General features: G+C 36.9%; 1 protein-coding gene across 3 annotated transcripts in view; it reads left to right on the top strand.

Annotated features, from left to right (window-relative positions):
- LOC107757902 (leucine-rich repeats and calponin homology (CH) domain containing 4) overlaps nucleotides 1-23,384 on the top strand; it is a 64,885-nt gene extending 41,501 nt beyond the window's left edge. Inside the window, exons 3-18 of one of the 3 annotated variants that reach the window (XM_016575506.1) lie at nucleotides 930-1,059; nucleotides 2,180-2,285; nucleotides 3,377-3,623; nucleotides 3,731-3,824; nucleotides 3,934-4,042; nucleotides 7,193-7,287; nucleotides 8,644-8,702; nucleotides 11,464-11,598; nucleotides 12,010-12,087; nucleotides 12,448-12,499; nucleotides 12,580-12,643; nucleotides 14,342-14,437; nucleotides 14,524-14,621; nucleotides 15,485-15,622; nucleotides 16,022-16,099; nucleotides 23,009-23,384. In XM_016575506.1, the coding sequence (XP_016430992.1) occupies nucleotides 930-1,059; nucleotides 2,180-2,285; nucleotides 3,377-3,623; nucleotides 3,731-3,824; nucleotides 3,934-4,042; nucleotides 7,193-7,287; nucleotides 8,644-8,702; nucleotides 11,464-11,598; nucleotides 12,010-12,087; nucleotides 12,448-12,499; nucleotides 12,580-12,643; nucleotides 14,342-14,437; nucleotides 14,524-14,621; nucleotides 15,485-15,622; nucleotides 16,022-16,099; nucleotides 23,009-23,182 (1,753 nt within the window). In that variant the 3' untranslated portion in view covers nucleotides 23,183-23,384. Of the gene's footprint in view, nucleotides 1-929; nucleotides 1,060-2,179; nucleotides 2,286-3,376; nucleotides 3,624-3,730; nucleotides 3,825-3,933; nucleotides 4,043-7,192; nucleotides 7,288-8,643; nucleotides 8,703-11,463; nucleotides 11,599-12,009; nucleotides 12,088-12,447; nucleotides 12,500-12,579; nucleotides 12,644-14,341; nucleotides 14,438-14,523; nucleotides 14,622-15,484; nucleotides 15,623-16,021; nucleotides 16,100-16,895; nucleotides 18,204-23,008 lie in introns of those variants that run through there. The other 2 variants (XM_016575505.1, XM_016575508.1) reach the window with 2 other exon arrangements.
- The last annotated feature ends 246 nt before the right edge of the window (nucleotides 23,385-23,630 follow it).

Below are 23,630 nucleotides of genomic sequence, written 5' to 3'. Positions count from 1 at the left end.
AATAAATGAACTTTTCCACGACATTCTAATTTATTGAGATGCACCTGTACATCATCGGCAGTGCACACCTTAACCAGAACAAGACAATTCAGGTGCTTATCTCAGTCATAGAGTGCCACTCAAAAACTTGTGGTCATATTGGGATTTTTTTTTTTTTTTTGAGGAAATTAATATTTTCATCCAGCATGCATCAAATTTGATATTTATAGTGTTAGATTTGTATCTCTAATAAATGATGTTCTTTTCAAGTTTTTTAAAATCAAAGAATCCTGAAAAAAAAAAAAACATCACAGTTTCCACAAAATATTAAGCAGTACAAATGTTTTCAACATTGATAATAATATACATCATCGGCAGTGCACACCTTAACCAGAACAAGACAATTCAGGTGCTTATCTCAGTCATAGAGTGCCACTCAAAAACTTGTGGTCATATTGGGATTTTTTTTTTTTGCTGAGGAAATTAATATTTTCATCCAGCATGCATTAAATTTATATTTATAGTGTTAGATTTTTATCTCTAATAAATGATGTTCTTTTCAAGTTTTTTAAAATCAAAGAATCCTGAAAAAAAAAAAAACATCACAGTTTCCACAAAATTGCTTGAAAATGTAGCTTTGCCATCACAGGATTAAATAACATTTTAAACTAGATTCAAATAGAAAACAACAATTTTAAATTGTAACAATATTTCTCAGTATTACTGTTTTTACTGTATTTTGACTTCTTCAAAAATATAAAAAAACTGACCCCAAACTTTTGAATGGTAATGTACACAAACTAATCAGGTCACCCTGAGTGAAATTTCAGCTTCTTTGTTGTTAAAGATATTTGAAGGGTTGTATATACAGTAAATCTGTCATTCAGTCTTTTATACTGGTGTTAGATTGCATCAACTGAATTCTCTCTCTTTCTGTCTGTGTGTTGCAGTCGTAACCAGCTGTCCAGTTTACCGCAGTCAGTATGTCAGCTCCCTCTCCTGCGGGTGCTCATCGTCAGCAACAACAAGTTATCAGCCATACCGGCCTCCATTCACACACTCATACACCTGCGACAACTGGTAAGTAGAACTCACAGACTTAGACTCGTGTTCATTTGAGCTATTTTAGTAAAGGCATCGCATAAGATGATGATACACAGGGCAACTTTTTGAGCAATGTTGCCAAGCGTTGTTGCATCTGGATATTTTAGATTGGTCGTGGGCCCTGTGTCTCACCTGGTTGACCGTTGACGGCAACATTGCTCAAAAAGTTGCCCCGTGTATCATCACCTATAGACACAAAGGTTTTTATACAGAGGTGATGATAAATCCTAGCTCTACACCTCACAGAAACTGCTTGATTTAAAAAAATAATAAAATGGAGTGCTGCAGCCATGACGTCGAAACCCAGGAGAGTATGGGTTCCCTATGTTTTTTTGTTTTTTTTTAGAATGGGTTATTTTCAATTCATGACTTCTCCAAAATTCACATTTTCAGTATGAGTGTGTGTAATTTACATTGAAGAACAAAATGTCCAAGTAGCTTCAATTTATATTTACCGTAGACCTTGTTTTACTCATAAATTGTAAAAACCCATTATATAAAAAACCCCGCAGGAAAATTTTGAGGGAACCCATAGCGACTGAGTATTCCAGGTTTTGATGTCACAGCTGTAGCACTCTATAGCAACATGTCAGATGTTTTCACAAGTTTCCCGATATTTGTGAAGACATTTTCCAAAATTTGTAGTTTATTTAGTATAGTTAAACCATGACAAAAGCAATCACATGAACACAAAAATATTTTTACATTTTAAAATAACTCTTTTCTTTTTTCATATTTTTTAAAATGTAACTTATTTGTGTGATGGCAAAACTGAATTTTCAGCAACAATTGATTCAATCTTTAGAATCACATGATCCTATCCATATTTTTGTGAAAACCGTGATGCATATTTTTTCAGGATTCTTTACTTAATAGAAAGTTCAAAAGTAAAGCATTTATTTGAAATAGAAATCTTTTGAAAATTAAAAAAATGTCTTTACTGTTGCTTTTGATCAATTTAATGCACCTTTGCTGAATAAAAGTATTAATTTTTGAACAGTAGTGTATGTGCAATATCCAGTCCCTGTTTTATAATTTCCTCCATACCTTCATGTTTCTCACTGCCCCTTCCTCTCACTGTCCATTTCTCCATCAGGATGTGAGCTGTAATGAGCTGCAGTCACTTCCTGTTGAGCTCGGCCAGTTAGAATGTTTAAGGGATTTAAATCTGAGAAGAAACCAGCTCACAACTTTACCAGAAGGTCAGTATCCCAAACACGTTCTAGACATTATCACATAAACTAATAGTGTGTTACCTTGCAATATTACAGAGATCAAGATGTTTGAAATATCACAACTCTGACTCAAATCATTATGCCTGTGGTGAACTCCATAACTAAAAGTGTGTGAATGTAATTTAATTAGATTAGCATTTGTTTTAAAGAAAGATCAGTATTTCAAGCCAAATATTTAAAATATATATATGAAGAGTTCATTTGCAAAAACCGATAACTCAATTTTTATTGTTTTTTCAGAATTTTTTTTTTTTATTGCGCATTCCAAGTAATATCAATCAAACTGCAGTTGGGTTGTTTTGATTAAGTAATAATAACTTAAATACAGGTAATTTACAAAATTAAAGTTCATTGAAAGTATTTATTTATTTTTTTTACATATTAAAAGTTTGTTTTATAGCAAAAGCTAACTCCAACAGTCGTTTTTTTTCAAAAGCAGATAACTCCAAATTTCATGTTTTAGAGTTTAAAAAAACACTCGTTTAATCTTTGAAAGTGAAAGTAGCCTTGTCACCTGACCTGAATACAGCACGCTGATTCGCTAAAATGGACTTATCGGCTTCTGTTCAAAAACAACAAGGGCGCTTGTCGGCTTCTGCAGTAAAGCGTGAACTGAGGAACCTTGCCTTGAAAGTGGACAAAACCGACTTTTTTGACAAAACGTGTTTAGGGTTCAGATCGCGCTATATGTGGAGAATAATGCATGGCAATCAGCTCATTTTTTTTGAAAGTGGCGTTTATCGGTTTTTGCAAATGAACTCTTCATATGTTTTTCATTTTAAATGATAAAACAACTGATTTATTTGACTGTATTTGGACATTTCCTGTCATGTTAATGGTTAATGTGATGAACTACACTTGTGGTTACTCTCACATGACATATATGAACTTGAAGGCATTTTAAAAGTCATTTAAATGAGTAATGTTTTGAGTTGTGATGTACATTTGTTCGCAGATGTCACTTGATTTGTGACATTCAAGCATTAACAAATAGTTTTTAGGACCAGACAGTGTATATTGCAGGTTGACGCATTTAATTGATTCTTCTCTCATCTCAGAGTTGTCAGAGTTGCCCCTTGTCCGTTTGGATGTGTCGTGCAACCGCATATCTCACGTGCCTGTGTGCTACCGTCATCTCCGGCACCTCCAAAGCATCATCCTTGACAACAACCCCCTCCAAATGCCCCCCGCCCAGATCTGCTCCAAAGGAAAGTTCCACATCTTTAAATATCTGAACATGGAGGCCTGCAAAAGGACTCAGGATCAGTTTGAGAAAGCACTGCGGCCCACTGCCTTCAACAGCTGGTGAGGGATCGTCAAGGACGAGAGGTCTTAGGGTGTTGAAAAGTTGTAATTGCCTCTATCAGTGAATACTCTACTCATGCTTCTCTGTATGTGTGTGGTCTGTGCAGTCTGGATCAGGACCTGTTCCCCGGTCAGTACGGTGGCCTGGATTCTGGCTTTAACAGTGTGGACAGCGGTAGCAAAAGATGGTCAGGAAATGAGGTATAAAGAGAGCTAATTTAAGCACTAATTCACTGGTTGCTAAAGGCTTATGGAGTGTCATTTTATTGGATGACGTAAACAGCTGTGTGTCTGTGTTGTTTTATTTTAGTCTGCTGATGATTTCTCGGAACGGTCGCTGCGACTCGCGGACATTTCCCGTGAACACACAAATTTTCAGGAGGAAGAGGAGAGAAATATATTGCTAGATACACCCAAAGGTAATGTTAATGAACTCTCTAGATCAGTGGTTCTCAACCAGGGGCCGGGGCCCACCAGGGGGTCTAAGCAAACTTCCAAGGGGGCCCCAGGATGACTTACAGACAGGGCCTAAAATTAACACTCATCAAGCGCCAAATGTGAGTAAAAATCAGCGTTGGCGAGTCCATGTAACAGTGTCAGTCGCCAGTTGGCGGGTACAACTTTTTCGAATTATAACAATGCAATGAAGTGAAAAAATAACTTTTACCTGAGAAGATTTTGCTGCTTCATTTCGGAAGATTAACTTTTCCCTTCTTTATTATTCATAACCCGAGAATGCGGTGACACATACCTGGGGTTACGCCCTAAACGGTGCAGTGAAGTATAGTTTGAAAGGCTGCGCGTTTGGCTGTACGCATACACCGAGCCGCTTCAGACAGCTCACCAGTAGCGCTTCAACGCACGAAAACACACACACAATTATGTCAAAATACGAGGTTTTGGTGAGTTACCTCGTAAACGTAGTCTTAAATGAGTTATAAAGTCTTACTTCCTGTTTTTGCAAAAAGAGTTTCATGGCCGGTAAAAAAATTTTTTGGCAGGTGTGGCAAAAAGTTAGTTTTAGGCCCTGCTTACAGAATATAAAATAAAACATGCATTAAAATAAGCTAAAACAACTTATTTTATTTTGATTCACCGTAACAACTCTCTTTTGTCTTTAAAGAACCAGGATTTACAGTCTTGGAAAATCTGGATATAAGAAAGACGCCTAAATGTGTGAATTCTACACCTGTTAAAGTTATTTAAGTTAATAAAATATTCCAGAAAAAAATAATAATAATACAATGCTTCATCTGGGATTTTACACATTTTCTGAATATACATGTTTGTAGTAATGTCAAGCTATAAATGATTGTGTTGGGTAGAAATTGTGAGTAAAAATATATATTTTAAAATCCCTATTAATCCTTATCCAATAAATCACAATGAACTGGAAAATATTGAAATATTGTTGTGGACAACAGGGGCCTATAAGGCTGCTCTTGCTCTTAGCGTTTCTCAACGGGGGCGTTCGGAGAGCATCGGGTGGCGCTGGAAGCAATATTTTTGAAAGGGGGGCGCTGAGGTGTTCTTGGGGGGCGTTTGGTTAAGGCGAGTTTACACCAAAGATGTATGAGCTGAGACTTGCAAAAGAAAATGGTCTGGCACATCCTAACACAGTCTCTACATTGGAAGCATCAAAGCGCACTTTCTATATCCGCTTGTCAACTTGTCGGTAGCGCAAGCGAGTGGAGCGCGGCAGGCAGAGAACGTGGCATCCGTTTATGTAGCGCTCGAGCCCAGATACTGAACCACTGATTATAATCAGGATCTTGTGTACTTTGACGCAACGTGTCGCGACGTTCGCGCCCGGTGTAGTAGTGTTAGTTAGGGTAAGCCGCTAGTTTACACCAATCCTACCGCTTCTAAACTATAATTTCCATAGCTTTCTGTAGCGCAGCTGGCAGACTTCCAATGAAAACAATAGCAAACATTTAGTCACGTTAAAGCACAATATGCTTTTTCTTGTTTAGAAAAATTTATATGAATGCTTTTTTGTTTGCTGTTTGGCTGCGGTTGGTTTGAATGCCAAATTTCAAGAGTTTATTCAACGCTCATAAATATAGCTTAATTTATATTCACGTGGCTTTTTTTGCTCCTTGGGAAACTAATGATAATGGTATTTAAAGTCCAGTCAAATATGTCATGAATGCCATGTGGCATTCAATGACATATTTTTAAAATTATTTATGGGCTACTGTGGGCTGTAATATTTGGGTTAAAATACATGCTTTTAAAATAGGTTCATATTACAAATAAAATATATCCTATAATATACACTCTCATTCAAAAATAAAGGTCAGTAAGATTTTTTTTAATGGTTTTGAAACAACTGTTTAAAATGTGAATTCACCCAGTCAGTTTTGATTGTCCACATGCTACAATCAAACATGCTTGAGATATAACCTACATCGTCAAACTAGCTAACGATGTTTAATGCGTGAATTCTTGATAAAATGCAGTTATATTATGGGCTGTTGGCATTAATTGTGTTCGTGATAGAGCGGTAGTGGAGCGCTCTCAGAGTGACTGAAAACAACGACGCTCCCACTTTCAAAAAATCCACTCCTCGCTCCAGTCAAAAAACACGCCTTTTCACTGAAAGCTGATAAATGATAAATCACAGGACAGTGTTGACAATTTTCTGCACTCCTGAATGTTTCTATGTGCACGCAATCTGTACGTTATGTGCAAGCTTGTGTGTTGTGTGCGTGCGTGCAGTGTAGCAGCACAATAGTGTAGAGCAGAGATTAGCTACCTGTACAATAAACTGTTTAAAATGTGAATTCACCCAGTCAGTTTTGATTGTCCACATGCTACAAACAAACATGCTTGAGATATAACCTCCATCGCCATCATTATAACCCTCACCTTCTTTCTGATTTGAGTGATCCACATATCTGTCAAACTAGCTAATGATGTTTAATGCGTGAATTCTTGATAAAAATGCAGTTATATTATGGGCTGTTGGCATTAATTGTGCTCGTGATAGAGCAGTAGTGGAGCGCTCTCGGAGTGACTGAAAACAACGACGCTCCGACTTTCAAAAAATCCACTCCGCTCCACTGCGCTCACTCTGCCAGGAACGGAAGAACAAACTAAAATCTCTTCTGTAAAAATGCCCCTGTGGATATATTCTAAACAGGAATTTTTAACAAGTCTTTTTAAATTTGGGGCAAATACATCACCAAATATTTAGCAATGAAAATCACCAACATGCTTAAAAACTCTGTAAATAACTCCGTTATTGCACTTATTTTCAAATAACGTATTTTAAAAATGTATTTCACTGTCATTTCATTTTTTTTCATCAATTTAATGGATCCTTGAATTAAAGTAATTTCTTAAAAAAAAGTAATGGCCCAATACATTTTAATGCTACTGTAAATATAATACCAGTCCTCATTATAAGCACAAAATAATAATCAACTTTTTGATGGGGGGCGGTGAGGTACCTGAATAATGGGTAGGGGGGCGCTGGCCCAAAAAAGGTTGAGAACCACTGCTCTAGATGGTACTCTCGGTTGTCTGTGATAAAACGCCTCTAAAACTTTTGGTTCTTTCTGTAGTGAATGGAGACCTGGAGCAAGTGGATTTTATAGACAACAGTGTAACGGAGGAAGAAGAGGAGAGGTGTCACCCTCCGCTTACAGAGCCCCCTCAGGTGAGGAGGATTTACTGCAGTGACACAAGCAGTACACTGAATATTAAAGGTGCACTCAGTACTTTTGTTTTTGACCCTGTGTTGTGCTGGCTGATACTCCAGTGGTCTTGGAAGTTGAAGCTCTATAATGACAACTATTGGCATCAAGAATTTTATGGTACCAATTTCATTAGCCACGTTTACATGCAGCCAAATAATCTGTTAGTGATCTGACTTCGCTCAATCAGAACAAAGACTGCTTCAAGCACAGTAGTAAACAGCTGGTGGGTAGAACTGGCTGGTGGAAGAGATTACCTGGCTTATCATTTTAATGGATAAAATGATTGTTGAGAGGATGAAAAGTAAGAAGCTTATTCAAATAGTTTTTTGAAAGAAATGAAAGTCTTTCAGACAGGTTCTCGTTGCTGTGGAAATGCTGATAATAAATGTAACCATTTACATACATAGACTTACAGAGATATTTTTAGCTTTTTACATTTTTAGATATGTAGAGGTTTTAGTTTAAGGTACGTATAAACATTGCAGTCAGGTTGTATTTGAATTGATGAAAATGTGTAGCTGTCTTTTGTAGAAATACCACATTTTTGTGATGGCATATTTGTCACCTGTGATTAATTACACAACAGAAAGTGTGTGGTATTAGGGGGCAACCCTGATGAAGTGAGAAATATTCAGCTGGTCATGTAATCTCAACATGGCATCCACTATGCTGTCAATAGCACTTTTCATTTCTTTAGGGATAAAGCTGTTTTACATGGGGGAAATAACTTGATGCACCTTTAAGTTAACTAACCCTCCACTCCTACATTTTCAATACATTTTCAGACATATACACTACCATTCAAAAGTTCTGTACAATTTTTATAATGTTTTATGAGTCTCCGTTGCTCACCAATGCTTCATTTATTTGATCAAAAATACAGTAAAACAGCAATATTGTGAAATATTATTACAATTTAAAATAACTGTTTTCTATTTGAATATATTTTAAAATGCAAATGATTTCTGTTGTAACAAAGCTGAATTTTCAGCATCCAGTACTCCTTTCTTTGAAGTTACATCCTTCAGGAATCATTCTAATCGACTGATTTGGAGCTCAAAAAACATTTAATATTATTATAAATGTTGAAACCATTATATATATATATATATATATATATATATATAGGATTCTTTGAACAGCATTCATTTGAAACAGCAATCATAAATGTCTTTACTGTCACATCTAATCAATTTAATGCATCCTTGCTGAACAAAAGTATTACTAAAAATAATAATGTTAGTGTAGAAGTCATAAGGTAAAAATGATGTTGATGTAAAATCAAATTAAAATGATATCTGCTGTCTCCATGACAGGGAAAGAGTGAAAGTACCAGCAGCACATCCTCCCAGAGCCCCGAGTCTACATGCAGCAGGTGAGGGCTTACGCACATGTTCTGTTTACAAATGCATACACTGCTTGCAAAACCTGTTAATATTAAAATGTCTCTGAAGGGTCCTCCCATACAGAAAAGCCCCCCAGAACTCTCAGAAATAGACATTTGTTTGCATTTGAGCCACATACAATACCAAACCAACAGTATACTAGCTTGTCTGAGCAGCCTGTTAGGTGACTGATAATGGAATTTTTAGACCTACAGACACTAGATCCTCAAACTGATCGGTGCTCGAGTGTGGTATCAGGTTAGCTTACACAGTGCCTTCTGTTAGACACGTTTATTTTACAAACTTTGCAAATAGTTTCGGCTTGATCTGGATCAGATACTTTCAAAATCTGTCAGACAGATGGCATATTTTCATTCCAAGGTATGGAGTGAAGTTTTGGTAAAAAATATGTTTTATCATAGTTCTGCTCTCAGTGTTGGCCATGAAGAAACATCAGTCATATATAGACTACTGCATTCAAACTAGACAATGCAGGATAAACTGAGAGTACAAGGACATCACAAAGAGCATCTGAATTTGAATGCATTTGAATACAGCTGGTAAGGATCTGTTCTCGAGCTACAAAATGTGTGGACGGGCATGATAAATGGAGGAGAGGAAGACATTGTACTGTCTAATGGAAAGTTTCCAGTAGCTCTTCTTAGAGTGTGGATGAAGCCAATGACCAAAAGTGCTCCAAGACGGAGAAGATGTGCAGTTGTTCATTGTAGGGAAAAATAGAAGTAGAAAAAAGCAGCAGACAGTCAGAATTACAATTACCTCTTTCTCCAGTTCCTGTGTGATTTGAAGGCCACGGTGATGTCCTTCAGCTGATTATATAATACATGCTCAAACAGTTGCCGTGAAAAACAGTCTCTTAATTAAAGTGTGCTGGATCCCTCCTCCACTTTGATTGCGCAAGGTCAATCTGTGAGGCAGTGCTGGGAAAAGTCAACAGTGCGTTTCCTCCCACAGTTTCTGTGTAACTGAGTGTCTTACTGTCAGTTACTCAGTAAACTCATCTGCTTTATTCTGTTACAACAGCAGCCAAATGAAGGATGTTTTTACTTTCAAAAATAGTACAAAAATAGTAAAAAATAATAGTGGACTTCTTCCAAGCCTGCACAATATATCAAAATAAAATCAAAAGTGTGATATGGCTTAGTGTGATTTTCACATTGCAATGGCGGCACTGAAGCGTGTTTATGCAAGCAGCTCATGATTCAGTGTTTTCAGTGTCTAAACATTGTCACGTTTCTGTGTGAGTGTGTGTTCAGAATGACCTGAAAGTCTGGTAATGTAAGTGTGTGATCCTGTGTGATTTTGAACTCCTAACTGTAAGTGATACCTCAAATCATATGGCTTGTTGTGGAGAGGCGTGTTATTACGTTTTTAAAGGTGACATATCATGAAAATCTGACTTTTCCCGGTTTTAAGTGCTATAATCAGGTCCCCCGTGCATCTACCAACCAAGAAAACGTGAAAAAGATTAACCCAGTAACTTTGTTTTGGGAAGCCTTTTTCTGCAAGCGTCTGAGAAGCAGCCAAATGAAGGATGTTTTTACTTTCAAAAATAGTACAAAAATAGTAAAAAATAATAGTGGACTTCTTCCAAGCCTGCACAATATATCAAAATAAAATCAAAAGTGTGATATGGCTTAGTGTGATTTTCACATTGCAATGGCGGCTCTGAAGCGTGTTTATGCAAGCAGCTCATGATTCAGTGTTTTCAGTGTCTTGGAGTGGCTCGGTTCACAGTAAATGCTGCTCCACACAGAAACTCAATCTCATTTTGGGAATGTTATGTGTGACAGCAACACCACCCTTTACATATTCAAATTTTTTATTTTACAGTACAATAGTATTACTATTACAATTGTTGTCAAAAACAATGGAAATGTGTGCCAAGTCATTCAACCCTAAAAGGATGTTTTACACTATAAGTATTCAGAGTAAAAGTAATTTCAGATTTTTGTAATTATTTTTTCTATGCAAATACACAATATATATAAAACTATAACTATAATATAACTATTGACTATAAATAAAAATCCCCAATTATTATCATTCTTTCCAAACCGAGCTCTGTCTTTGGCTGCACAGACGAGCACAGAACACTGTTTAGAGTCCCAGCCTCAGAGGAAACAAGAGAGCAGTGGATTTATCAATTTATATACTGTATATTGCTGCTGCCACACAGATCTAAAATAAACATGCGATTTATTTCCCAGCTGTTTACCTTCATAGACATAACCGACTGTTTTTTGTAACTCGTGTGTTTTTAACGTAACGTAAACTTGTGTGTGAATGAGAACTTGTGCTGTGGAGTATTTTGAGCTGAAACTTCACAGACACATTCTGGAGACACCAGAGACTTATATTACATATTGTAAAAAGGGGCATAATATGTCTCTTTAAGCAATCAGACATATGGTGGGTGATCTAAAATGGACAAAACTCCCTTAGACTTATATTGACATAAGCCATATTTAGGGACCAGAAAATGATAGAGACTCTTTTGACTTGAGTCAGTAAGTAATCACCCAGAACACCCTAAAAACTGCACAGCAGTGACTAAAGACCACACAAAACACTTCAGAAACCACCACCAACACCCTTGCATAGTGGTGGTGACTTAACAAAGACCGTTTCATCAGAAAAAGCTATATTAAGTTGTAACCTTTTGGTGAATATTCTTGAGATTCAAGACCTAAATACATAAAGACGTAAATCTCTCTCGCTTCGCTTCAGGATATTTGTGATTGGAGATGGTTCAGACTCCGGCTCACCATCCAGTCCTACTTTAGAGGAGAGAAGGAGACCTGGAAACCTGCTCATCTGGCAGGAGAGAGAGAGAGCCCAACAGCAGAGAGACAGAGCTAGCACGTGAGTGGATGATGGGATTAAATGAACGTGTGGCGTCAAAAAAGACTGTTAGGCCTTAAAAGCGATAGAACTAACAAGCCTGTTTGCTAATGCATGGCAAGCAATAAAGAATCTACAAAAGCACATTATGGCTATAAAGTGTATAAAATGGCCTTTTTTATTTCCTTTCTGATGCTTCATCATCAAAGGCCTCGTGGTTGTAAAGGAATCCACTGTTACCTGCTGTCGCGTGCCTTTACTTCATTAGTGTCTTAAAGCACAGTTAAGAGTCTTGAATCATTGTAAAGAATAGCCAGAAAGAGAAAATCAGAGGGGCTCTCCCAGAATGCCTATATTTATAAGAACAAAGTCTTGTGTGCTTTTCTTCTGTATTATGAGTCTATTGACTAATAAACGTTTGATGTCTTACAGTTTGCAGAAGATGACTGTAAAAACAGGAAGTAACTTGGCAACGACGACAAAGCACGGAGGAACAGGAAGTGTTTCAGGGTAAGAGTGAGTGAATGGCCTGCATATGCGTTTGTCTTCTGCATTTGAATGCGTGCTTTTGTTAACATTTTGTTGTGACAATCTGAGTCTCTTTTAACAGAAAAGGCAAAAATCTGAAATTGAGAAACTCAAGGGACCAGATTACTTGCTGTGGCTAAATAATGAACAGTCAAATCAAACAGACATACTGTACCTTATTTAAAATGAGCTTGCCTTCATAAAACAGGCATGATGTAGTTGTAGTATTACAACCTATTTCTATTTCACTTTGTAGTTGTCTAGGTGGTGAAGTTCTCAAAGCAGTTAACACGCTTTTGTAGTTTTGCAATCAGTTGATTGTTGATCTCTGTGTCCCTCTAGTGGTGATTCTGATAGCAACTCTCCACCCAATGGCCTGAAACAGAGATGTGCAGTGAGTACTTTTACTGGAGTGTTTAATTATACATGAGAGTTTAATACTTCCTTAAACTTATTTCTCTCTCTTCCTGTCAGAGTGTAGATCAGGTTTCTCCATCCTCTCAATCGGGGTCTTTACAGCGCTCCATCAGTCGCCCAGGTACCCTCCATACCAAGATGATTTGAGCTTACATCACGTTATTAACAGACAGTACAAATGAAAAATAGCATTTAAGATCTATCTTTTTTTTTCTTTCTTTCTCACTTTCAAATCAGGCAGCTTTCTGTTGGTCAGTGCTGCAAATCCACATGACCAACTTGAACCTGCTTTGGAATATGCTTGGGGAAATATTTCACATTCATGTGAAAATATAGTTTAATTTACAGGCACTCCTAGTTCCTGTAAATTAAGTCTCTAAAATAATTATAATTAAAATTTAAATAATTGCATTTAAGTTTTACGAGCTGAATGTTCTTCAGGGATTTTTTAACCAATTAAAAAAAATGAATGAAAGTAATTTACATGATAATTTTCAGTCATTCATTTAGCTTCTTTTAATGCTTTTCGTCTCATTTAAAGGGTCATGAAACCCCAGACTACTTTTTCTGAGATTTTAGCAGAGGTGTTTGTGTTGCACATCATAGAAGACAATGTTAGGATCCGATAATTTTAACTGTTGGAGAAAACTGGTTAATTTTAAGCTTTTTCGCGCTATTTTCATCTTCGGGGTTTAAAATCTACATTGTGTTGACGTCACAATTTGTGACGTGGAAATGGACTATAGTACATCGATGACGCATGGGTGTCTATTAAATTATTCATGAGACTGCGTGTTCTTATCCTATGAGAAGAGGCTTTGCTTAATTATTCACAACAGCATGTGTTGATTTGCTATGGCAGACGTTTCAGAGTCTGTGAGATGACATCGAGCACATTAGAGAGAAACGTTCATGGATGGAAGAAGAGTGTTTGTTTTTGCTTTGTAATAAGAGTTCGGCACAAACGCGATTCATTCACTTGGTGAGCATAACCTCTGTGACAGAACCCGTCAAAAGGCTTATATAAACGCGAATGCGAATATAAACGCGAGTGCGAATGGCTGTGCATTTATTTGTGTTTTTAACTCGATGGGAGCGAAATGAAACTGTCTGAACGTGAAGCAGTGCGTGTTGTCCGCTCACTTTAATTTTTTTTATTTTTTTTTTAGCGTTTTTTAAAACTGTGGTGAGAACTAAGCAGTGCTGAAACGGGGGGGTTCATGACCCTTTAAAAAAAAAATCAGCACTGTGACCACCAGAGGGCAGTGCTGTTTCAAAAGTGCTTTTTGACAGGGTTTTTATTGTTGTTGTTGTTGTTGAGAGTAATATAATATAGTTTGTATCTATAAGTTTATACCTTTATTTATATACAGTAGCACTTTATACAGTACAGATTGTTTCAAAGCAGCTTCACAGTAATAAACAGGAAAATAACAGAATCAGTGATGCAGACTTCATCAAATATGAGACAAATCCAAAATCTGTTTTAAAGCAACAAGACAATAGTGTTATTATTCAGCTCAAGTCAGTTCAGTGTTGGTTCAGTTCAGTAACTGTGTAAAGTTTATCAATTATGAAACAAGTTAAATTCAGCTTAAAGCAGCTCTGCTGAAGACAATGATAATATTACTGAATGAACCAAGCTCAGTTAGGGGACCAGTTCTTCTCTGGCCTAAATATAATATAATCTCGACACAATATATTGATTACATTTTTGTTTTTTTAACGTCAGTTTTTCTGTGTTCTGCTGAAGCTGTATTGGTACCCAGTCTTAATGCAACTTCAGTATTTAATGAATCATGTTTGTATCATGTTCCAGATGCATCCTCTGTGAAGCCCTGTTCTCCTACAGGTTCTGCTCCCAAACCCAACAGCTTCTTATTCCGCACATCCTCACGCTGCAACGTCAAGACAGGTACACACACATAGAGAAGTAAATCTAGGAATATAGGAGCTATTTTCTTGATTTGGTCAATACTATATGTTGTCTCTTTCTCTCAGGATCAGGAAACAGTTTGGCGGAGTCTGGATGCAGTGACTCCCGCTCCACACTCAGATCCCCTCGAGAGGAGAGAACAGACATCTTGCAACTGCGTAAAGTAAAGAGGCATCCCGTATTATTCATCTCACCATCTCTAGCTCTTCTGACACACCTCACCCCAATTTTTGATACAGACACTTATTTTTTACTACTTATTTTATTTCTAGTAAGCTTTATATTTTTTTTTCAAAATATATTTTAGAACTAAAATGTACACTACTGTTCAAAAGTTTGGGTCAGTAAGATTATTATTATTATTTTTTAAAGAAATTAAAGCTTTTATTTAGCAAGGTGTATTGAATAGATACAAAGTGACAGAAAGTTTTTATAACAATGTAAAAGTATTATTTCAAGTAAAGGCTGGTTTCTTTTTCTGAAAAAAAAATAGTATCACAGTTTCCACAAAAATATTAAATGGCACAACTATTTTCAACATGAATAATAAGAAGAAATGTTTCTTGAGCACAAATTAGCATATTAGAGTATATTTCACAATATTACTGTTTTGTACTGTTTTTGATCAAATAAATGCAGCCTTGGTGAGCAAAGAGACTTCTTTCAAAAACATTAAAACAAATTTCACAAATCGATCCCAAACTTTTGAACAGTAGTGTAATAAGTAATACATTTTATTAATAGCTACATTTTCAGGTCACTGTGAGTGTCCCATAATACTTTTAAATAGTTTTTATTATTATTATTATTATTATAGTCCACTATTGTTTAAGGGTTGGACAGGAGTTTAATATTTATGATTTGCCTGATTTTCTTCAACAACATTCAGCTGTTTTATAAGTGATATGTTCTGATTTGATCTCTGGGGTCTTGAAAAAGTGTTATGTATCTTCCAAGAAAATTCCCTCCAGAATTATTTTTTTATTTCTTCCCAATAGTCTCACTTTTTCCATGTCTCTCTGCTAGACTCTGGAGTCGCGTCTGAAGATCTCTGTGCCTGAGGATCTGGGAGAGGCGTTGTCCAATGGCACAATTCTCTGCCAGTTGGCCAATCACGTGCGACCCCGTTCTGTGTCAATCATCCACATCCCCTCACCGGCAGTGGTGAGCTAATGCTTAGATCTTATTCTCATCATGGCCAAAACATAATCTAGTATCTCATAAAACAAGCACTATGTCTGGATCTTTCTGTGTAATCCTTATTCATCCATATTTTAAAAAGGCTGATCCAGGATCAGCTAGATTAACTAGCAGGCTGCATATCCTGTTGGATTCTAATTTTTATAATACTGCCAGAAAGCACTTTTATTCAGAAACATGTTTAAGTGGAATATTTTGTAATGTATCACCTGAATCTATTTTAGATTTTTTTGTCTTATGTCAAGTTAAAATGGTTTATATAATAATTTTATGGCATTGAAAAATTAATAAACAAACAATACCAGCAGGCTGTTCTTGAATTGCTTTCTAATGAATGTATGTGCAATCTTTCTATCTGTTTAGCCAAAGCTGAGTGCTGCCAAGTGCCGCCTCAATGTCGAAAACTTCATTGCCGCATGCCGTAGACTGGGAGTCCCTGAGGTAAACATACATTTAATCTTTTATTGTTTGCTTCTTTTATTATGCTCCATATTATTTGTCTTCCTGAGATGTGTTATCCGTGCTGTTTGTAAATGAGAAAAATCAACTTCGCCCACTGACATGTGACTGCAATAATGTTGAAGCTTTTTTATGTTGTCTTTCAGTTGCTTCAAGCTCGATTTGCTCCTTTTTGTGTGCTCTCTTTGCCATTTTATTTTTATGTTGTTTATCTTAAAGGGGTAGTCACCTCAATACTGTATCATGAACTGCACGCGTGTAATGAACAAAGTGCTGCGCTTCGTTCTGAACCCATATATGGCATATATGTGCATATATTTACTTGCTGTCAAGCTTGATGGTTAAAAAAAAGGATGCTTGAAACCTTAAGACTTAAATATTAGCATCATTTTATAGTTATAGTCATTTTATACTTGAATTAAATAATTTTTAAATAATCATTTAATTTACACTATAATACTATTGTTATTTTACAATACGTTTCTTATTTTGTTAAATTTTTTTATACATCACAATAAAAATAATAGTATTTTATTATCATATAGAAATAGTCAAAACTGTGGGAATGTGATGTATAAAACTCAAGTAAAAAAGACTTTTTTCCCCAAAACATTTATCCCTAAATGGATAGTTTGACCATTTTTGGGTGAACTAACTATCCCTTTAAATGATCCTGCTTTAATGTTTTTGTCTTTGCTCAACACTTGTGTCCAAACATCTTTGTTTGTCCCCTCTGCATTGTTCTTCCTGTCCTTTTGTCTGTCTCTCTCTTTCTCAGATGGAGTTGTGTTTAGCGTCTGATATCCTGTGCAGTAAGCTACCTGCAGTGCGCCGCTGTGTGACGGCGCTCCTGGCAATAGCAGGAGGAGAGGAGGAGGTGAACGAGGACAACAGTGACACCTCTCCCTCTGTCTCTCCTGCCTCCCCTTTTTCCACCGGCTTCCTGCTCTTCTACTCTCTCCTCATGGCTTTGCTCTATCTATTCTACTGCCACCTTATAGCATAGTGTGAGCGAGTATCAATGTGTAAATGTAATGGATTTCAAAGTCCATCTTCTCTGTACTGTGAACACTGTCACAGACACCGCTGATGCCGTCTGACATATATATATCAGAGCAAATTCCTCACCCATAATGCCTTTCAACTTATACATTATCCCCACAGATATCTAAATGGTTTGGAAAATGAGGGTAGTTGTAAGACTTAAGAACTTCATTTTTCTAGTGAAATATTGAAATATATCGCAACTTATCAGAGGTCTTGATCAGATATGGAGATTTTTCCGCACCAAAAATCCTCATAAACAGCTCATCGATGGCCACATATTCCTTTTTATTTAGAGGATGTGGAATTTGTCTGTATATAGACGTGGTTTCCACTCATGAAGGGCTTTTCCACCTGATTGCCTTAGCATCGCTGGTGATCCCAGGATAGTTGAGACACCTTCTAGCGGTCTTTGTAAGGGATTTTGTTATCCTAAGAGTTTTAAAGCACTGGCACAAATTCCCCATCCCTTTTTTCTTTTTTCTCTTTAAAGGGCTTTAATATGGCTTGTATTTGCTCTGCACGGTCCTCATCAAAGTGCCTGTAGGTTCCTTCTGTTCACGCAGCAGTGCAAATGAGTTTGTAGCATCTGGTAAACAGTCTGTTTAACAGTTGCTAACAGTGTGGTGATGGTACTTCTCAGCTTAATTTGGTTTAATTCACACGTTGTTGAAATCTGTCAGGGCTGAGTGGACGATTTCACTTTGCTTTTATTGTCTTGTTGACTGACCATCAGAGGGCAGTGCTGTTACTAAACTGTCCCTTCAACACTTTTTGACGGTACTAATATGATTCAAAGCTGCGCCAACTTGTTACTTTTTTTGAATGTTCATTTTGGTTTTCTTGAGAGCATCTTAATATAATTCTTATATGCAAGCAGTTCAAGATTAAGTTATTGTTTCAGTTTATTTATGTTTTTCTATGTTGTGCTGAAGCGGCATTTGGTGGAAACCCAGTCTCACTGAGCACATTATCTGACTAATTAAATTGAACAGATTAATTGAGTAATACAACTTTGATTAAAGGAACACTCCACTATTTTTGAAAATAGGCTAATTTTCCAACTCCCCTAGAGTTGACTTTTACCGTTTTCGAATCCATTCAGCCGATCTCCGGGTCTGGCGGTAGCACTTTTAGCTTAGCTTAGCATAGATCATTGAATCTGATTAGACCGTTAGCATCGCGCTCAAAAATGACCAAAGAGTTTCTATATTTTTCCTATTTAAAACTTGACTCTTCTGTAGTTACATCGTGTACTAAGACCGACGGAAAATGAAAAGTTGCGATTTTCTAGGCCGATATGGCTAGGAACTATACTCTCATTCCGGCATAATAATCAAGGAACTTTGCTGCCGAACCATGGGTGCAGCAGGCGCAATGATATTACGATGTAACTACAGAGGAGTCAAGTTTTAAATAGGAAAAATATAGAAACTCTTTGGTCATTTTTGAGCGAGATGCTAACGGTCTAATCAGAAGCTAAAAGTGCTACCGCCAGACCCGGAGATCGGCTGAATGGATTCGAAAACGGTAAAACTCAACTGTTTAACTCTAGGGGAGTTGGAAAATTAGGCTATTTTCAAAAATAGTGGAGTGTTCCTTTAAGCTGGGGAGAAAAAAAAATTGTGAACAATAATTTTTTTTTTTTTTTATTCGCATCCGTGTTACTGCTCATGGATGCACAATGTAGATATGCAGACATTACCAAATTACAACTTATAACATTGTTTTTAATTAAAGATGAAATGATTGTGAGTCGTGCTTCTCCACAGCCTTCTCCGTCTGCCGTCTCCTGATTCTACATGTGGCCGTAGTGGTTTTGTAGTCCTGTAATGTGCCATGAGCACCCATCTTTTCCGGTGCTGTATGTGTTGCTTTTGTATTCCGTGCCTACTTAATGTGATTTAGGAGCTTTGCCGACAGTTTACTAACGAGCAGCCTCTCATCTGGAGAGAACGATAAGAGGAGAGAGGAAGAGAGAGAGAGAGACTGGAAAATAAGGGTTTATGAAGGGATGTGCTATAACTAGTTACTAACGCATCATCCCTCACCCGACAATGTCTTAAACACATTTTAAGGGAGTTTGTTCAAACGTATGTAAGTTGATGAGGTTTTATAATATTGTACATTGTTGTCAATGCTAAAGCTAATCATAATAGACATTTGATTTAAAATGTCCACTCTGATAATGAACTCAGACTTCACATGTAGCATAGACGGACTTCCTTACAGTTGCTCGAGAGACCTCAGCCATATGAAATAAGGATTGTGATGTGCTACATGTTGAAGGCTTTTATAGAGGATGACTGCTAATTCTACCGTCCTTCTCATACATACGCTAGACTCAGTTTAGAGGGCCCTAGATCTACATGAATGTTTCAGTCCAAATGTTACCTAGTGGAAACTGTTGCAACACACGAAATGTATTTTGTGATATTTATAAAATACTGTGTATTTAAGAAGTTAATAAGTTTATATTGATATAAAGATTTTTTTTTTGTCTGTAAAGAAATTATTAAAAAACTGAAACACTGATTATTATGTTTTGTCTGCTGCTTTACATGTGCTTTTGTCAGATGTTCATGACTGACTGTTGCTCTCGCTCATGATTAATTCTGCTTTAGTTCATTGTCTCTCTGCTGAGGTTGAAATCCTCACATCAGCTCGTCTTTAGTTAGATTTTCTGTGGCCTTCACCAAAAGGTAAGTGTTGATCCGTCCTGTGGGTAGTAGTAAACAGAAAAAGAAAAGTATACACTGTTACACAGTAGGGTCCAAAGGCTAAGACCACATTGAAATTCTTTTTTTGTTGTTGTTGTCACAACCCCCCACAAACTTGTGGACAGTGCTGCTGCCGTTAAAGCAAAAAAGAATGATAAAGATTACAAAAGAAACTTTGCTCTTTGAAAAATCTGAAAAATGCTTTTGGAGACTTATGGACCCCACTGTGTGTTTGTTTATACAGGAAGATAAGTATATACACTACCATTCAAAAATTTGGGGTGGGTAAGATTTCTTTGTTTTTGAAAGAAGTCTCTTGTGCTCACCAAGGCTGTATTTATTTGATCAAAAACACAGTAAAAACTGAGATTTTGAAATATTATTACAATTTAAAAGAACGATTAAAAATTTTCAGCAGCCATTACTCCAGTATTTATAAAATGTATTTAATAGAAATCTTTAATGTATCACTATTGATGTCGTTACTGTCACTTCTGATCAGTTGAATGCGTCTGCTAAATAAAAGTATTCATTTCTTTAAGAATGGTAATGTATGCATACAGTACATGTTCATATAAAATGTAAATACTGTAAGAGTTTTTGATATAAAACTGCAGGATAGAACTGTTCTTTAGATGAAAATACACCGCCACCCATCAGCACAAACGACTTTACAAACCCCAGAACAAATCAAAGTAACAAAGAAAATAACTGAGCATGTAAGTGTACAAACCCCAGAACAAATCAAAGTAACAAAGAAAATAACTGAGCATGTAAGTGTTCATCCATTAAGTAAACGCTACTTTACCTGCTATTACTGGTCATAAGTCACTGCAACAGTTCGGTTTTTGTCTCAACAAACTGTAAACATTCACTCTGCAGGAAGTGAAGAAAGAACACTGCTGTGAAGTTGTCTTTATAGAAGCTGCAGCAGGCGGCTATGGTAAGGGGCATGACTAGTACACCCCCAAAACAAAATCAAGACTTTGTAAAAGAGCATTATAGGACCCCTTTAAAAAAGTGTTTCTTCCTACCACACTTGCCTGTGTTACCGTGTAAATGAACTAATTAGGACAGTATCAAACACAGGTGCATTACACTGAAATCGTGTGAAGCACTTTATCTGCGTACAGCTGCACTTTCATCAAGCAATTCTTTGATTACTTCTGAAATCATTAAAGTGTGTCAAAGCAGGAGAGTGAATTCTTATGCGCCCATTTGTTTTCTATTTATAATTTTTTATTAATTAACTGGCCAACTCATTTTTCACTCTGACATTATGAAGTGCTTTGTGTTCATGGGGGAGAACAGTTCCTAGTTAATCCTCAATGGTGTCACTTTTTCTTTTAATTATTTTTTCTGCATTAAAAATGCCTCTGCCATTAAAGAAAATCAGTTCTAATTTCAGAATTCTCCTCATTCTCCTATAATTAACTATGTGTTTCTTTTATGAATTGATGAATTTGTGCATTTGGATCTACAAACTCTTTGTTTATAATACTCGTCTGAAGTAGAGTCAGTCATGCACTTTTCTCCATAGCATTTCAGTAGTATATAACTTTTCTGAGCACATGACATATAAATCATAATTGAGTTCTACATAATTATAATTACAATAATAAACACTTCCAAGTAAATAAATAATTCCAGTAATTGATGCCCCTAACAATAAAGAAATTCATCATTGCCGGTTGCCATATGGCTGCATTCATGTTTTCTGTTTACTGTAAAGCTGTGTTCGTAAACTTGACAATATGTGCGCATACACACCTATTTAGCTTAACAGAGAAGCATGAAAAAACCCAGATGTTGAAGAAATGTTTTTAATAGGGCAATAGGAAAAACCACCTCAAATTATGTGTCTTAAGAACATCATTATTGGCTTCTTTACGGCACGATAGTGGGTTAAAAACACAATACGTTCACATTGTAATACTGCTGCGCTGTTATTGTGTTAAAGCAATGAGCTTACAGCAAAATCTGATATATACTGCATGTGTGATATACAGCCTGAATATGGCAATAAGAGCCTTTTCTCAAATGCAACTCATCCATAATCTATACTTAATGTATACTGTTAGGGTTGACTGAACTTAACAATTGGAATGCATGATGGATTTTCAAGATGGTCTGCTGGCTTGTTATGCTCCACTCACTGTACTTCACCCTGGGATGAAACAGCATCCCCTATGTGAAATGCTATAACTGCATGCAGTGCAGACGCCGCTGCTGTGCAATATAGCTGGCAATTCAAAGAAATGATTTTGAGATCAAGTGTTGTGCTGCATGCTTTGCCTGCCCTTCCTGTGTCACATGTTTCAGAGTCACAAGTGCCCTTGTTGCCACTTTTTGTATGTGATCCTGTCTGCACCTGAGGAGGATCTTGCATGTTGTAGGTCCTTCAGATGACAGATGGGAGTTGCATGCCTCAACCATCCTTAGGTGCATGGAAAGCTTTTCATATTGAGGTCTAGGATCTTGCTTGTTTACCCAGAGTGCATTTCACCCTTCAGCATCTCCTCTTAGAAGCATATATTTGCAGATTTTAGGGCCTGCAATACCAGAAACAATGTTCCTGGAGCTATCTGACTGTGCCAAGATGTTTTATTGCTTATTTTATGATCTTTTTTGTGTATGTGAAATGCTATAACTGCATGCAGTGCAGACGCCGCTGCTGTGCAATATAGCTGGCAATTCAAAGAAATGATTTTGAGATCAAGTGTTGTGCTGCATGCTTTGCCTGCCCTTCCTGTGTCACATGTTTCAGAGTCACAAGTGCCCATGTTGCCACTTTTTGTATGTGATCCTGTCTGCACCTGAGGAGGATCTTGCATGTTGTAGGTCCTTCAGATGACAGATGGGAGTTGCATGCCTCAACCATCCTTAGGTGCATGGAAAGCTTTTCATACTGAGGTCTAGGATCTTGCTTGTTTACCCAGAGTGCATTTCACCCTTCAGCATCTCCTCTTAGAAGCATGTATTTGCAGATTTTAGGGCCTGCAATACAAGAAACAATGTTCCTGGAGCTGTCTGACTGTGCCAATATGTTTTATTGCTTATTTTATTATCTTTTTTTGTGTAAACAAATTTAAACTGGTATTCTTTTTTCATCATCAAATCCCACCAGGACACACTGTGTCCGCCGCAGCTGATTCTGGAGGAAGAGGGGCTCACGCGCATCGCTCAGACCGTTCAGGTACTTTTGGAGTTGCCTACGTCAGGTTCCCGTCGCTCATCCCGTCAGGACCCCTCAGGGCTTCCTCTTCAATCCACGACTCAAAATCAAGATGCTGCCTCCTAGTGATCAAGTGAATATTTCCAGCACATTTCAGATGCACAATGTTTTTTCAATTTTTCAAATGTTAGAAATTTTGATCAGCAGCCATCATGTAATAATACCAGCTTAAATGATTTAGCATGTTGCCTGTTACAACCCATGTACAGAGGATTTTATGTAAATTACAAGAACAAATTCATTGCGGCTATTGAAGCAGACGAAACGAAGCACAATAAAGCAAATTTAACTTAAAACTGCTTGTCTGTTGCATATTTATGCAGAATATATGATGCAAGACGTTACCTAAATGAGCCTCGTTATTGAGGTAGTTGGCTGTTCTTGTGTAATCATTTTGTTGGTGCTTCCTCATAATTGAAAATTAATTACGTTTGTAATCTCAGCTTTATTACAATGCAAATTTAATTGGTTTTTCACAGGTAATTACTCTTGCGGAGCAGCAAAGGTGGCAGTA

This window comes from Sinocyclocheilus rhinocerous, unplaced genomic scaffold, assembly GCF_001515625.1.
Source record: "Sinocyclocheilus rhinocerous isolate Xijiao unplaced genomic scaffold, SAMN03320098_v1.1 scaffold1555, whole genome shotgun sequence".
Lineage (NCBI taxonomy): Eukaryota > Metazoa > Chordata > Actinopteri > Cypriniformes > Cyprinidae > Sinocyclocheilus > Sinocyclocheilus rhinocerous.
This window is presented reverse-complemented; position numbering and strand designations above follow the sequence as displayed.